This window comes from Catharus ustulatus, chromosome 1 (assembly GCF_009819885.2).
Source record: "Catharus ustulatus isolate bCatUst1 chromosome 1, bCatUst1.pri.v2, whole genome shotgun sequence".
Taxonomy (NCBI): domain Eukaryota; kingdom Metazoa; phylum Chordata; class Aves; order Passeriformes; family Turdidae; genus Catharus; species Catharus ustulatus.
The window spans coordinates 127816869-127830511 of record NC_046221.1 but is presented as its reverse complement, the minus strand read 5'-3'; the positions used below and the strand labels follow the sequence as shown (position 1 = coordinate 127830511).

At 43.2% G+C, this 13643-nt stretch overlaps 1 protein-coding gene across 1 annotated transcript; it reads left to right on the top strand.

Annotated features, from left to right (window-relative positions):
- Positions 1-2669: 2669 nt before the first annotated feature.
- On the top strand, positions 2670-13572 carry SBSPON (somatomedin B and thrombospondin type 1 domain containing). Its single transcript, XM_033072058.1, has 5 exons — positions 2670-3313; positions 9340-9534; positions 10102-10192; positions 10997-11173; positions 11834-13572. The coding sequence occupies exons 1-5, from the start codon at positions 3097-3099 to the stop codon at positions 11949-11951; spliced, it is 798 nt and encodes a 265-aa protein (XP_032927949.1). The 5' UTR covers positions 2670-3096; the 3' UTR covers positions 11952-13572.
- Positions 13573-13643: the final 71 nt, after the last annotated feature.

The following is a 13643-nucleotide window of genomic DNA, read 5'->3' as shown; positions in this document are numbered from 1 at the left end:
TGTGATACTTTAAACCAGGGAAAACTCCATGTAAGGCAATAGGGACACTTGGATTGGAAGTAAAACAATGGCTCATTTGAACCATATACATGTTGAAAAATTAGTTGAAAAAAGAATTTCACAGTCTTGGTTTTCTTTTCCCCTCTTACCATATAATACTACATGTAAAACTTACATGTTTTAGTTTGGAAATCTGAGTTCAGAGATTACAAAGCTAAAATAGGGCAGAAATGGAGAGAAAGATGGCTGACAACTTGAGCCCGATCATGGTTTTCAAAATCTCAGAGCCAACAACAACACCTGTTTTTGAGAGGAATACAATACAGTCCTCAGATTTCTCCTCACCTCTGGGATTAAGAAGTATTTTGGCATGACGTGCACATGTGGAACAGATGCCTGATGACCTCTGCTCCATGCAATGTTCCTCTGTGGCTTACAAGAAAGACCAGGACTCTGCATGTTCCCTAGTTTACCTACACGTGCATTTTAAATCTCTGCTTTCCTTGTAATTATTTGTGTGACAGAACAATAACCAACAGCAGGTACTGCTGCAACACCTACATTCTGTGGACCATCTCACGTCAGACTGGAGAGAAATCTCTCTCTGCCTGTTTTGCTGGAATTGCCTGTATGGGTTTCAATGCTGAGTCACTGCCGAGAACATATCACTGTGTTTCTTTGTCCTTCACAGTTACCTAGTGCAATTCCTAATAGAAAGGAACTAAACTAAAAGGAAAAAAAAACCACAAAAAACGAAGTATTTGCTGGAAGAAACTGGGTGAGTGTGTTCTTTCCTTTAATTAAGATTCTTTTTTTCCTGGTTGCTCTGAAGAATCTGCTTTACTATGTCTAGTAGAAATTATAACATTTTTCATTTGTATTCTGTTTTCTTTTACTAGACTATTGCAGACATATTTCCTTGTTTTTTCTGTAAACATATCCACTAAGAGAAAGCCTGCTTTGACCTGTTCCAGACTCATCCAAGTTTTATTGACTTATAATTCATCTGCACACAACTTATCCACCTACAAAGGTAGTTTCTACTACTATTTGCTAATATTTTGCCTTTCAGGTGAAGCACAGGAATACAATAAAGGAAAGGAAAACATAAAGAGGCATTCCTTCTCTCATGCTGCTTTTACCAAGGCAGGCTGCAAGTCGTGTTCTCCACTCACCCACCCCAGGAACTCCCCCAACATTTGCTATTCAGGGGTTCAAGTTTTAGGCTGGCAGAATGCCAGTAAATTCATTAGTGGCACACTGGATAACAGATCAGACCCAATCCTCAGGGATTTAAACAACATTTTAACAGTAATGTTTGATGGCTTGAAGAAATTAAACTCTGTCTGGCCCGAGCTGTCTCAGGGGATCCAAGTGCCCACATGTAGTAGATAATATAATAAACTGTTACCTCCCCTTGTAGGCAGCTTTGGGAGACCAGATGTCTCTTGCTTTAGTTGCTATCTGCAAATTGAAGTGTGCAGAGCTAACATATTTTTGCAGTCACCTCACTACTTACTTTTGGGATTTGACTTTTGGCTAAAATTATCAGGTTCCATTAATCCTGAAAACCTCTTAGCACTGAAGTGAACCAAAAACCAGAATCCAAATCTCTTGTTACTACGAAGTTGCTTGGGAATCCGCCTCGCTTTTCTTGTGCACCTGCAAGTACAGCTTCTTTTATTTTTTCTGGAAACAGATTTAAAAAAACCCCAAAAACCCAAAACAAAAAACCAAACCAAACAAAAAACCCAAAACCCTCCCCCCCAAAAAAAACAAAACCAAAAAAACAAAGATGAGAAATGTAATGCACGCAAACACTGTGTGGAACATGCCCTGGAATGAGAAAGTGTCTATACTGATAAACCACAGTCAGTGGCACCAGGTCATTACCATGCACGGGGTTGTGTGGAGATGGTTGGGGATGCTCTGGGACAGTTTTATGGGTCACTGCAATGTGAGTCACCACTGTACAGGGTATGGCTGGCCCGTGCACAGCTGTGCAGGACACTGCTGGCTGGGACATTGCCGTGCAGATCAGTCCTGTGAAGAACACGGCTCTGTGACACCACTGCGAAGGACATGGTTCTGCGGCTCATCGCTGCATGGGACACTGCTGCGCAGGACATGGCTCGGTGGGAAGAACATCACCATGTGAGACATTGCTGTGGGGGGTCACTGGAGTGCGGGACACTGCTGTAAGCGGAGGACACTGAAGGCCATCACTGTGCGAGTCTCTGCGGTGTGGGTCATGGTGTGCGAGCCACCCCTGTGCCGGACATCACTGTGTAGGGTCATAGCTGCGGGAGTCGCGCAGTGCGGGACACGGTTCCTGCTGTGCAGGACATCCTGATACGGAACATCGCTGCGTGGGACATCGCCTGCTGTCCTGCCATGCGGATCCCGTGGGAAACACCCACCACCTGGCAGGACAGCCCGGGGACACGTAGCCGCCCCAGCTGCTGCTGCCCCCGCACGCCGAACTTTCGGCGGCAGCAGTGCCGCTGCCCGACCGGGCAGGGCTGGACAGGGCAGGGCAGGACCGGGCAGGGCAGGGCAGGGCAGGGCAGGGCAGGGCAGGACCGGCCGCCCCCCGCCCCCGCCCGCCCAGCCCGCCCCGCTCCGCTCCGCTCCGCTCCGCTGAGTGCCGGCGGCGGCCGCAGCGCACAGCGGTGGCGGGGCCCGCACGTCGGGGCGGCGCGGCGGTGACCGGAGTGGGGGTGATCGGTGTGGCTGTGGTCAGCGTGACCGTGGTCAGTGTGACGGTGGTCAGTGTGACTGGCTGTGATCGGTGTGGCGCTGGTCAGTGTGGCTGGTGGTGGTCAGTGTGGGGGTGATCGGTGTGGCGGTAGTCGGTGAGTCTGGTGGTCGGTGTGGCGGTGATCAGTGTGGCTGGCGGTGTTCGCAGTGGCGGTGTTCGGTGGGGCAGTGATCGGTGGGGCAGTGATCGGTGGGGCAGTGATCGGTGGGGCAGTGATCGGTGTGCCGGTGTCCGGAGTGCCGGTGACCGGAGTGCCAGTGTTTGGTGTGGCAGTGGTCGGAGTGGCAGTGGTCGGAGTGGCGGTGTTCGGAGTGCCGGTGTTCGGAGTGCCGGTGATGGGCGGCACGGCGCTGTCGGGAGCGCTGTGGCTGGGGCTGCTGTGGGCCGGGAGCGGGGCCGGGGGCAGCTGCCAGGGAAAGTGCTGCCAGGGCCGGGATGCCACCTGCGTCGGCGAGGGATGGAGGGCGGGAGGTGGCTACGGGACCTGCTACTGCGACGAAGGCTGCCTGCGAGCCGGGGACTGCTGCCACGACCACGGCCAGGCGTGCCCGGGTAGGTGCGGCCGCCGCCGGCCCTGGGGAGCGGGGCGCGGGGAGCCCGGGGGCCCTCGGGCCGGCCCTCTGCGGTACGGGAGCGCCGGCCGGGCTGCGCGGGATGGAGATTCCCCTGGGTTCTGAGTGGGACCTGCATGGTCTCAGGGCTGCGAGAGGGGCGGATTCCTCCCTCCCCAGCGCCGAGGCGAGGGCATGAGCAGGCACCAGGCTGGGGCAGCAGCAGGGTAGGCTCAGGAGGGGAGACAGAGACTTCTCCCACTAGAGAGAAATGGTTTCTGGATCAGCTGTAGTAAAGTGACAGTCTGAAGTTATTTTACCTCTAAAATATGATGTTACTTTGCACTCAGGCAAGTCCCAAACACAGATTGATTGCAGGGGCATGTCCGATTACAGAGACAGCAGGGAGATTAATTTAGCACCGCCTGTGTCTCTCAGCTGATTCCTCACATCCTGACAAACAAATATCAGTGAAATAATTGGGGAAGTCCCCACGGTGAGGTTTTGTCTAGGAGCATGAATCCGCAAGAATTTACTGTGAAGGCAAAAGCTTTAAAATAAGCGTAGGAGCATGAATGAGAGGGTCCTCTGCCAGCCCTCGGGGGGTGGCACAGCCTCCCAGTGAGCAATGGAAGAAGGGGAAAGTAGCCCAGTTCTACCAAATTGAGTATCTGCTTTGTCGGTACTCCCAGCGCCTCTTTCTGTGGGATTTCTACCCTTTGCATCCTTCACAATTTGACCGACCTCTGTGCCTGGGATGCAGGACACAGACCTTGCTTTGCAGGTGCAGTACTAGTACTGGGTCAGCTTAATGTCTCTTCCCAGCTGGTCGGACACACGCCAGCCTACAGCCAAAAAGTCAGGAGCCTCTGCTGCACTGTCCTGCTAATTAGGGTGTATTTAGCAGGCTCAGTGCCATGCTGACATAGCCACATAGCTTTGGGACCCAAGCTGGCTTACATCTGCCTGGATTGGGAAGGGGGAGTACAACTCTCGGGTGGTGTAGACCCATCCTAAGGGATATAAAACTGCACAGAAGAACTCAGCAGAGCAGAGCTGTGACCCCGGGTCTCTAGAAGAAACATGGTCAGCTCTCCCACAGCTAAATAGTCTCCTCAGAGTAACAGAAGGGAAAAAATGAACCACAAAATCTGAAAGAAGGTAGCATTTTTGAAATTAGCGTTTTTAAAATACCTCGTTCTTTCATTCAGGAAAGTCAGTAAAGGGAGAACTGGCAAGATGCTTGTCATACAGCCACAGCATACATATTACATCTTTTCAGTAAATCAAATTATTTCTCATATTGAAGCATAAAAGGAGAGAGCTGCTAAACATGCACAGTGTTAACATTAAAACAGAGCTGAAATCCTTCAAAAAAACCTCAAGATTGTACTTGAGAAGTTCTAGTTTAAACACCTTAATTACCATGACTTCTGGGGTGACTTGTGGCACCTGATGATGCCCTGCTGTTATCAAAATGGTATTTTTAGCCTCAGGCTCCGTGGTGATTGCCTTGAAAGGCATTATATGTCTACAATATAAACACACCACACTTGTACCCTGTGTGGGTGATGGGTGCCCTAGATCCAGACAGGAAGATGGAGTCTCAGTGGAGCCTCCCTGTCTTGCTGCCTCTCCTGCATCAGAGCTGGAATTTGCCAGTCTTTGGTGGCCCAGTTCAGGGAGCTAAACACACAGGTAAACTGTTTCTGTTTTCTCTATTGCCTGTTTCTGCCTGGTTTGACTCCCTGCACTGCCTCACTGCCCAGTTGTGTGAGCACCAATGCAAACACAAACAGAGGGAACAGCACTTTTTGCATTGACGGGTGTAGCGTGAGAGGGGAGAATTTTGGCACCCTGGCAAGGTGGTCCTAGAACTCACACATCCAAAAGCTATATTTACAAGAAGTTGTTATTTTAAAGGCAAATTATCATATATGCTGTCTATGGAAAGCAGTCTTTAACTTGTATTCTGTATAAACAGAAATTCTAAATAATTCCAGTGGAATTTTGTATCAATTTACACAAGTATGGCTAAAAATTTTAGAGTCTTTTTGTTCCTATTGGATGTTGAGGTCTCTCCACTGAGTATTGCTAAAATTGGTCTGTCTTTTAATGACACCAGAGGTGTTCACTAGCATAGTTCACTGTTTTGAATGTAAAGTTCAAAACTTTAAAATAGAAAAGTAAAGAAAGGTGATCAATGGTTCTAATGCTGCAGCTTGTTTGTCAACCTGTTCACAACTCAGGATTTCAGCACCTGCAGAAATGACATTTCATCCTTTGGGGAAAGTGTAAAATGCCTCAAGTGTAAATAACCAAGAGATGCTAGGATGCAAGAGATGTCAGGAATTGTACAAAAACAATACTCCAAAATAAAAGAAACCACTGAAAGAATGAACATCCTAAAGCTGCCAGTGGCAGGGTTAAGTTCTGTCATGCTTAAAAATCATTGTAGGTTTGGTATTTTATAAAACAGATGGCTTAGCAGTAGTTCATGGACTGCTGAACCCAAGTTCAGGAGTTTTTAAATAAACTTCCTTATAGTTCTTACACTGCAGAATATTTTTGACTAAATGAAGAATATTTTTGAAGAAAGAATATTTTTGTATATAACATTTTAAATAGGAACTACTGTCCAGTGAGAAAGCCTGAGAAAGGAATCAGCTCACCATTTGAATCAAAGTGGTTATCTGAGAAAATCCAGAGATCTTAATACATTACAATGTATATGTTGTACAATGAACATACCACAGTCCTCCATTTTTATTTTTCCAGAGATGGGAAAAAAATAGAGAATTGGACTCAGAAATAAGGATCTTTGTTTCATAGTGCTGCAAATGGAAGACATAAAAAAAGTTTTGGCTACCCAAGCTGTCTTTCATAAGATAGCAGTGTAATTTTTCTGTGTATTTCTGAAATTCCAGTTGTCTCATTGGCTTCTACGTTTTGGTAGGTACCTGAAAACCAATCCCATCTTTCAATTTCTTTTGACTTGCATCCTCCTCATTGTTTCAATGAATCATTATTTAACATTGTTGTGTTAACTAAGCTGAGCAAATAGCAACACAGAGGGCTCCATAAAGATGTAGCTGTGGGTCCCTGATACTTCTTTTTCTCTGCCAAGAGATGGCACCATTCCTTTTATGTGAGCTCATGGACCTAGTCTCTGTCATGCTGGGGAATTTGACATCTTTCCAACAAGGCACAAAATTGATCTACTGTGCCTTAATAGTTGTTGGGTACTGACTGCAAGAGCGACATTATTATCCCACTGTTTAAATTCCTTTCTAGCAACTCAATACTCTTATTTTTCCACATGACTAGGGCAGTTCATCCTTCTTATTCTAAATCCTGATAACCATAAAATTACCATGTATTTCTGCAGATGACCAATATTTAACTGTCAGCTTGGTTTGTTTCCAGTAAGACATGAAATCATCGCTTTATTTGTTAGGCAGTTACTCAGTCCCTTTGGGAGTTTCTTCATGGAAAATGTGATGTTAGACTTTATGTCATCTGCTTATCAAGGTGCTAATATGGGATTAAAGTTCCATGGAAATTCTTGTTTACGGAGGTCATTCGTACAGCCAGCTTGGAAGAGAATCAACAGATAAGGAAACAGGCTAGATAGACACTTACTGTCCTTTGGATACTTGGATAGAACTAAGAAGTGTGATCAGGCATTGAAGTCTCTGCTTGTACCATAAAATCAAGTGGGGTCAAGAACTGTGTTTGGACCCTGCAGCCAGGTGGCAAAGACTGTGAGGTCATACTGCATTTAGCACTTGTCCTGGCTATCCCGTGGTGGGCTCTAAGACATTCTTGCTGTCACTGGTTTTCTTTTCTAGTTCACAGTTCTTGGAACAAACAGTCTGAGGGCTGTATTGCAACAGTTGCAGTACACAGAAGTTGTGGCATGTACTTTGTGGTACCTGGATGTGTCTGAGGGCAGTGCCTGGTGGTGCAGTGTCAGGTGTCTGCAAGTGGCAAAGGGAGCTTTTTCTGTGATTTTCCAGCGCTCTTCTACAAATCATACTCAGGTGCTGTCTGGGAAGGTGTTTATAAGTAAGTAGAGGAAAACACCAGAGAATACTAATTGTTGAGCAGGATGGACAGCTGGTGGCCCAATACTTGGGGCAGCCCTGTGGTTCTGTTTCAGTGGAATTCCTAACGGTGTGGGATGCAGCATCCTCAGCCACAATACACCTGGTGCTGAGAAGGCACTTAAAAGTGGGTGAGTTTGGTCAGAACAGCTGGTGCACAGTGAGAACAGAGGAAGGGAATTTTAGTAGATTGGTAAGGACATCTGCCAAGTAGACTCTTTCAGAGGTTTTATCTGCTTTATGATATTGGTAGTAGTCCAAGAAATTAGAGATGTAATGACAGAGCAAAAACTGAAATTTCTATGTTTTATGAGACGAGTCACAAACCCCAAGGAGGCTATCACATTCTACTCTTTCTTCCCAATGTCTTGTGCTGCAAGGATCCCAGAGGGCATAAAATATTTTCCTGAAAGACTAGTTTGGTCCCATCAGTTTCCTGCAACTCTGATACAAGGATGTAACTAGTGGTTAGGCTGTAAAGCTTCCTGGGGATTTAAATTGTAATCCGGAAATGTGGAAGAAAAATTGAAAGCATGTGATATGTTCCATTACAAGCTAATGAGAAATAGTACACATGGGAAAAGTTTTATTTAACTAGATAATGAGAAGTATGACCCAATGCAATCCAGAACCAGTTTAAGATAGTCCACCCATTGATGATAATGTGTATTTTGTACCATTCTCTAACCTGAAGCACCTACCAGGTGGCCTCCAGAAAAAAAGGCTACTGGGAATCAATCACCAGTCAGATCAAATATCCTTGTAGGCCACAGATTGAGGATGACTCATGTAGGGAACTGATTGCTTATCCTCAGAGAATTCTTCTACTTGATGGATGCCCATGTGTGAGACATTTTTCTTATCTGCTCTTTCACTGCTTCTCCTGCCAAGGCTGTGCAGATTTGAAGTTCCCACGTGGAGGAGTTGTGGTTGTTCCCTCAGTGATCATCCAGAGATCATCCTACTCAGTCACAAGGCTCAGCCTACAGTACAGTTTTGAAAAGCTGTAGTACTCATTCTAACTGCTAAAGGGACAATTTTTAGGTCATACAGGTGTTCCTGGAGATGAGGCTGAGGCAAGCAGTTTCATGGAGATGTGAAATGGCTGTGTGTTCTTTACAGATGCCTATCTTTTAATGGAAAAATAAAGTGAAGACTTCCGTGCTATATAGCTTCTCACCCAGAAATAATGTATCTATCACCTGTTTTAGTATTCTGCAAATGACACCGCAATACCTTTTCTTCCCCTGCCTGAGGGAAATGCAGTTTCTTATTATTTAAAGTTTACTTGAGGAATAATGGTACTTTCCCCAAAATTTTTGATTAAGTTCAGAGGAAGTTTGTGATCCATGAGGAATGAAATGCAAACATCCAGTGGACTGTTCTGTTGCTGGAAATAAGCAGGACCTGTGTTAAAACAGGCAAACAAAGCTGTGGCAGTGGATACAGTTCAGTGTTAAGGAAAAAGGAGTTAGAAATTAAAACAAGTGTGCTGCTATTTAATGTTTGAGTGTTTAAACAATATCTAACAGTGTAGGAACTGCCAAGGAAGGTCAGTCCAGTCTGGTGTAGATAATCCATGAGCTGCTCTCCTTTGAGGCTAATGCTTTATGCTTCAAAAGAGGGTACAGAAGAACCCCACAGTAGTGAAAGGTTTTGATGAGGAGCTGTTTCTTTGTGGACGAGGGATGGAATAGGGAGCAAAGCGTTGCAGGCAGGTTTGAATTTTCAATTTGAGTATGCAAAATCCTGGAAAAGCATTTAAACCAATCCATATAAATAAAATTAGAAAGGAGAAAGTAAAAAAACCCCAAACCAAAAAAAAACCCCTCAATATAATCTTATTATCTCAAGCTTTTGAGAGCAATCAGGATAAAACAGAAGTCTTGACTACTAAAATTGTTTTAATACTGCTTTGCAGCGATTCCCTGTGTTGTGGGGGAGTGGAGTCATTGGAGTGGCTGTGCAGAACAATGTCATCCCGGGCTGCGGATCCGTAGGCGCTATGTTCAGCAGGAACCTAAAAATGGTGGGGAGCCGTGTCCAGCTCTGGAGGAGAAGGCTGGCTGCCTGGAATACCTGACTTACCAGGGGGAAGACTGTGGCCATGAACATGGTATTCTCAGTTTCATCTCTCTGCTGTATGTTGTGTCCATCACAGCCATCATAATTTCTTTTGATGCCAATGAACAGCAAAAAAACAAGCATCTATCTGCAATTAGCTATTTAAAATTATAAATTAAAACTTTGCTTTCTAGTGTCACATTGCTCTTTATTCAATAATTTGTTTTCTTACTCTGGCTTTTCTTAATTTCTATTAAGCAAAAAACTAAGCTACGCGCATTCCTTCAGTTGGGTGTAAGTATCAAATTATCTCTGTGCAAAGTTAAACACAAATTCAGTATGAAACAGGAAGCAGTACTCCTTGTGGGATTCCAGCACATCCTATTTCCTCACTGACTAGATGGCATGCATTGTTAGATATTTCTGTTGTGAATAGAGAGAGCTTCACTGTAGGGAATGGGGTTGAGGCCCAATGTTGCCAACATTTTATCACTTTTTCAATAAAGTGCGCCAGCATTGGCATCCACAAGGTCCTGATTCATTCACCCACTGTTACAGTAATTGAAATATGACTCAGCTGTGCCTTGCTGTTTTACCATAACTGTTTTTTTTTCCTCAGTCCCTGCTTTCATAACTACCTCTGAATATGCTAAAGAAAGAAAAAGACGAGCAGCATCTTCTCTCTGGCCTTCAGACAAAGAAGCACCTGGGTAATCTATTTATTATATGTATGTGGGTCATCTTCAGTAGAAAACAGCTGGCTATAGAAAAAAATGTAATTAAATTTGCAATATTTAAACAATAAGCTATAGCTTGTACTGGTTTTCTATCCTGCAGTTTATTTGCATGTTCAAGATGGTTTTTTACTACTTGCTAATTGTCCTGAATTAGACAATGGGATCATGGCAAATCCGATGATAGCTGCTTTTGAAGGACAACAGTAAGCAATGCTAAAACAAAGCTGAACGTATCTGAAGTGTAAGTCTGAGAAAATTAGATGTAGGTCTCTGAACAACGTGGGCTGAATGGAATTGGTGTCAAGAGACCTTTTTTTTAATTTTTAATTATTTGACACAAGCAGTAAGAAATCTTGTTTAGTTACCAGTAGAGATGGTAATGAAGTTTAAATTAGGCAATTACAGGGCCTGTAATGGTCATAATGCTTTGTCCTCTGCTATTTTCCCTAGAACAATAAAACTCATTGATATTCTTAAAGTCTCTTTTCCATTTTCTTTCAGCAGCATAGAAGAAAAAATATGGGTTACTGAGGTCTGGTTTTCAAAATAATTTAAGAATACAGAACACTCCCAGAAAGTGAGATTATACATAAAACACTGGACTAGGGCACAGAATGAGAAATAGTTTACATAATGTTTTTAAGAATCCACTGATTGGGTTAGGGTCAGAGATTTATTAGCAATGATGATGTCTGACTTGCACTTCACAAACACTACCCTTATGACTTGTAAGTCCATTCAAGGTGCCTCTCTAGCTGTACTTTTCCTTCTGAGCAGGTACTGTGTGGAGTTCAGGACAGAGTCCCTCTCCCAGCACTGTGCCCTGGAGACGCGTCCGTACGCGCGCTGGATGCAGTACCTGCGCGAGGGACACACCGTGTGCGTCGCCTGCCAGCCCCCGGCCATGAGCACGGCCACACAGCGCTGCTCCGGAGATGGCCACAACGCACACGGGTAAAACAAAACCCAGCACATGAGCTAAAACTTCCCAAGAGTTCATTGAAAGATGCATTTATTATACCTAAAAATGGAATAGGCTCAAATAATTTGTAGAGTTCTGAAACTTTTACTCTTTCAGTTCTCACAGAGATTGCTTTTAAAACCCAGATAAAATTGGGAAGTAATTTCAATATAAGAGCTCAAAGCTTTGCATGCTTTATTCACTATTGTGAAGAAGTGATGGGATTTGTGTAGTGGAAGAGGACTTTTTACAGCTATGAGCAATTTTACTTAAAAAGGGTATTTCCTTTATAGTCCAAATCTGATTGCAGATTTACCAGTGGTGGCTTGGTACTCCCCTATATACCTGTTTTTTTCTAAAAGTAATTGTGAAAGTAGATATTTATTATTCAGAACTGTTTTTTATTTAATCAATACATTTATTAATATACATAGTACTGTAGTACCTGTACAACCAGCTATTCAACCCACTATCTGGAATGTTCCAGTTAGAAATACGTCTGCTCCAGAAAGCATTTTAAGAGCTAGATTAATTTAATAAAGTCTTACATGATTAAACAAATACAAACTTCCAACATTTTATACAACACAATCCAGATACACTAAATACACAACTTTTACTCTTCTAATTTATCACTTATTGTCTCATTTCAGAGATAAAATCTTACACTGGGAAGCAATTGGCAACTCTCAGTGCCAAGGAACCTGGAAGAAGATCCGGCAACTGGAACACTGTTCCTGTCCCCTAGTGCACAGTTTTATTTTTACATGAAAGTTTAAAAGATCTTTAAAATGGCAACAAAAAGAAGAAGAAAATTAACCAATGCCAAGAAACCTACATATTTCTGCTGCATTTTCAGGAGCCTTAACAAATTTTAAATGACTCGGAACTTTGGCAGAAGCATTTCAGGAAATTCTCTCTGCCTTAATACGAAATGCAAAGACTGATCTCTGTATTAGAACACTAGAAACATATTTCCATGTTTCTCTTTTGTAATTAAAGAGCTAATGTTTCTAACCACAGTAGTTGCTTTTCCTGAAGTTCTCCATCTTTACTGGCCACAGCCCGATCTTACAGGTATTGCTGCTACTCAGTAGTGAGCCAGCCAACTACTTTCAAATCTGAGAATAGTTACTGTCAACATTTAAGAGCAAGAGTGAATAAAAATGAAGTTTTTGAGAGCTAAAACAAATTTCATTTTAGATCCTTTGTTCCTCTGCAGTATCATCTAAACAATTTTCTATACTACAACTGCACAAATATTCTTACTCTACAGTGCAGTTTTTACCTTCAGCTGCCTTCACACAGACCTATATCTAGTCAGCATTATTAAGGAAATTGTTTCCTCAGAACTTCATGTCAATAATACACAATACAACTTTTTTTGGCAGATGAATCTAGACAAGACTTTGGGACTAAGGTCTTGGCTAAGAGTAAAAAATTTAATTATTACTAGTTAAAAATGCTCATCTACAACAATTAACATAAGAACCTGCAACATCTGACCAATGGCAAGGCTGCTATGCCGGTTGAGAATATTTCCTGTTAAGACAGGCAGCATCTCCATGCAACATAAGACTTCCTGGAAGAAACCACAGCATCTCTTGGCAGAAATGAGGAATGTGATTTGCTTGAAATTCTGTCCACAATAAGTGTGTTGTGAAGCAAACCTTTGAACTGTATTTCCCCATTTTATTGTAATGAAAGCAGGCCTCCAAAACAGAAAGCAGAGATTATTTTAATAGCTTCTGAACATTTCAGACTTCAAGAATATATGTTTTCCTTTTTAATGGGGAAAAATTATCTCAGAAAACTTTGTTTTATTATAACCAATTCAGAGAGGTACTTTACCTTGTAAGATCCTTGGAAAATAAAAACCTTTGCCAAGAAAAAAGGGTAGAGAAAGCATCTGAATTCAAGGGATTTAATTTTTAAAAGAATGCTGTATTATGTTAGTTGAAGTCACTAGATCCACACCAGTATGACAGTGGAAAGTATGAGTTTTCTGAGATTGTGGAAATATCTTCCAAACGGCACAAGCTAGTGCCATCATCCATCTGTTCCAATCTCCCATGAGCAGGAGAGTTGCAGAGGCCAGCAGAGACCCTGACAGTAATCCCCATCAAAGTGAATTGTTGTTACTGGCAGTGTAGACTCATTATTGAGCCCCACTTTGGCCATGATTCTTTGAGCTTTCCCATTCCTGCTGGTCTGGAAGAAGTCACTTGTCAAGACAAGGTAGGTGGCACAAGCTAACCAAGAGATGCTAAGTGCCTGTATAAGTGTTCCTTTCCATGTAGAAAACCCCAAAAAAACCAAACCAATCTCTTTATTACTTACAACTACAACATTATATGAATGCACACATTCTTAACTGCAGGAAAAAAACCCACCAAACCATCAGATCATCAAATTAGTAGTACTAATAAATACATACTTTTTGGTATAACTTACAGAGTTATA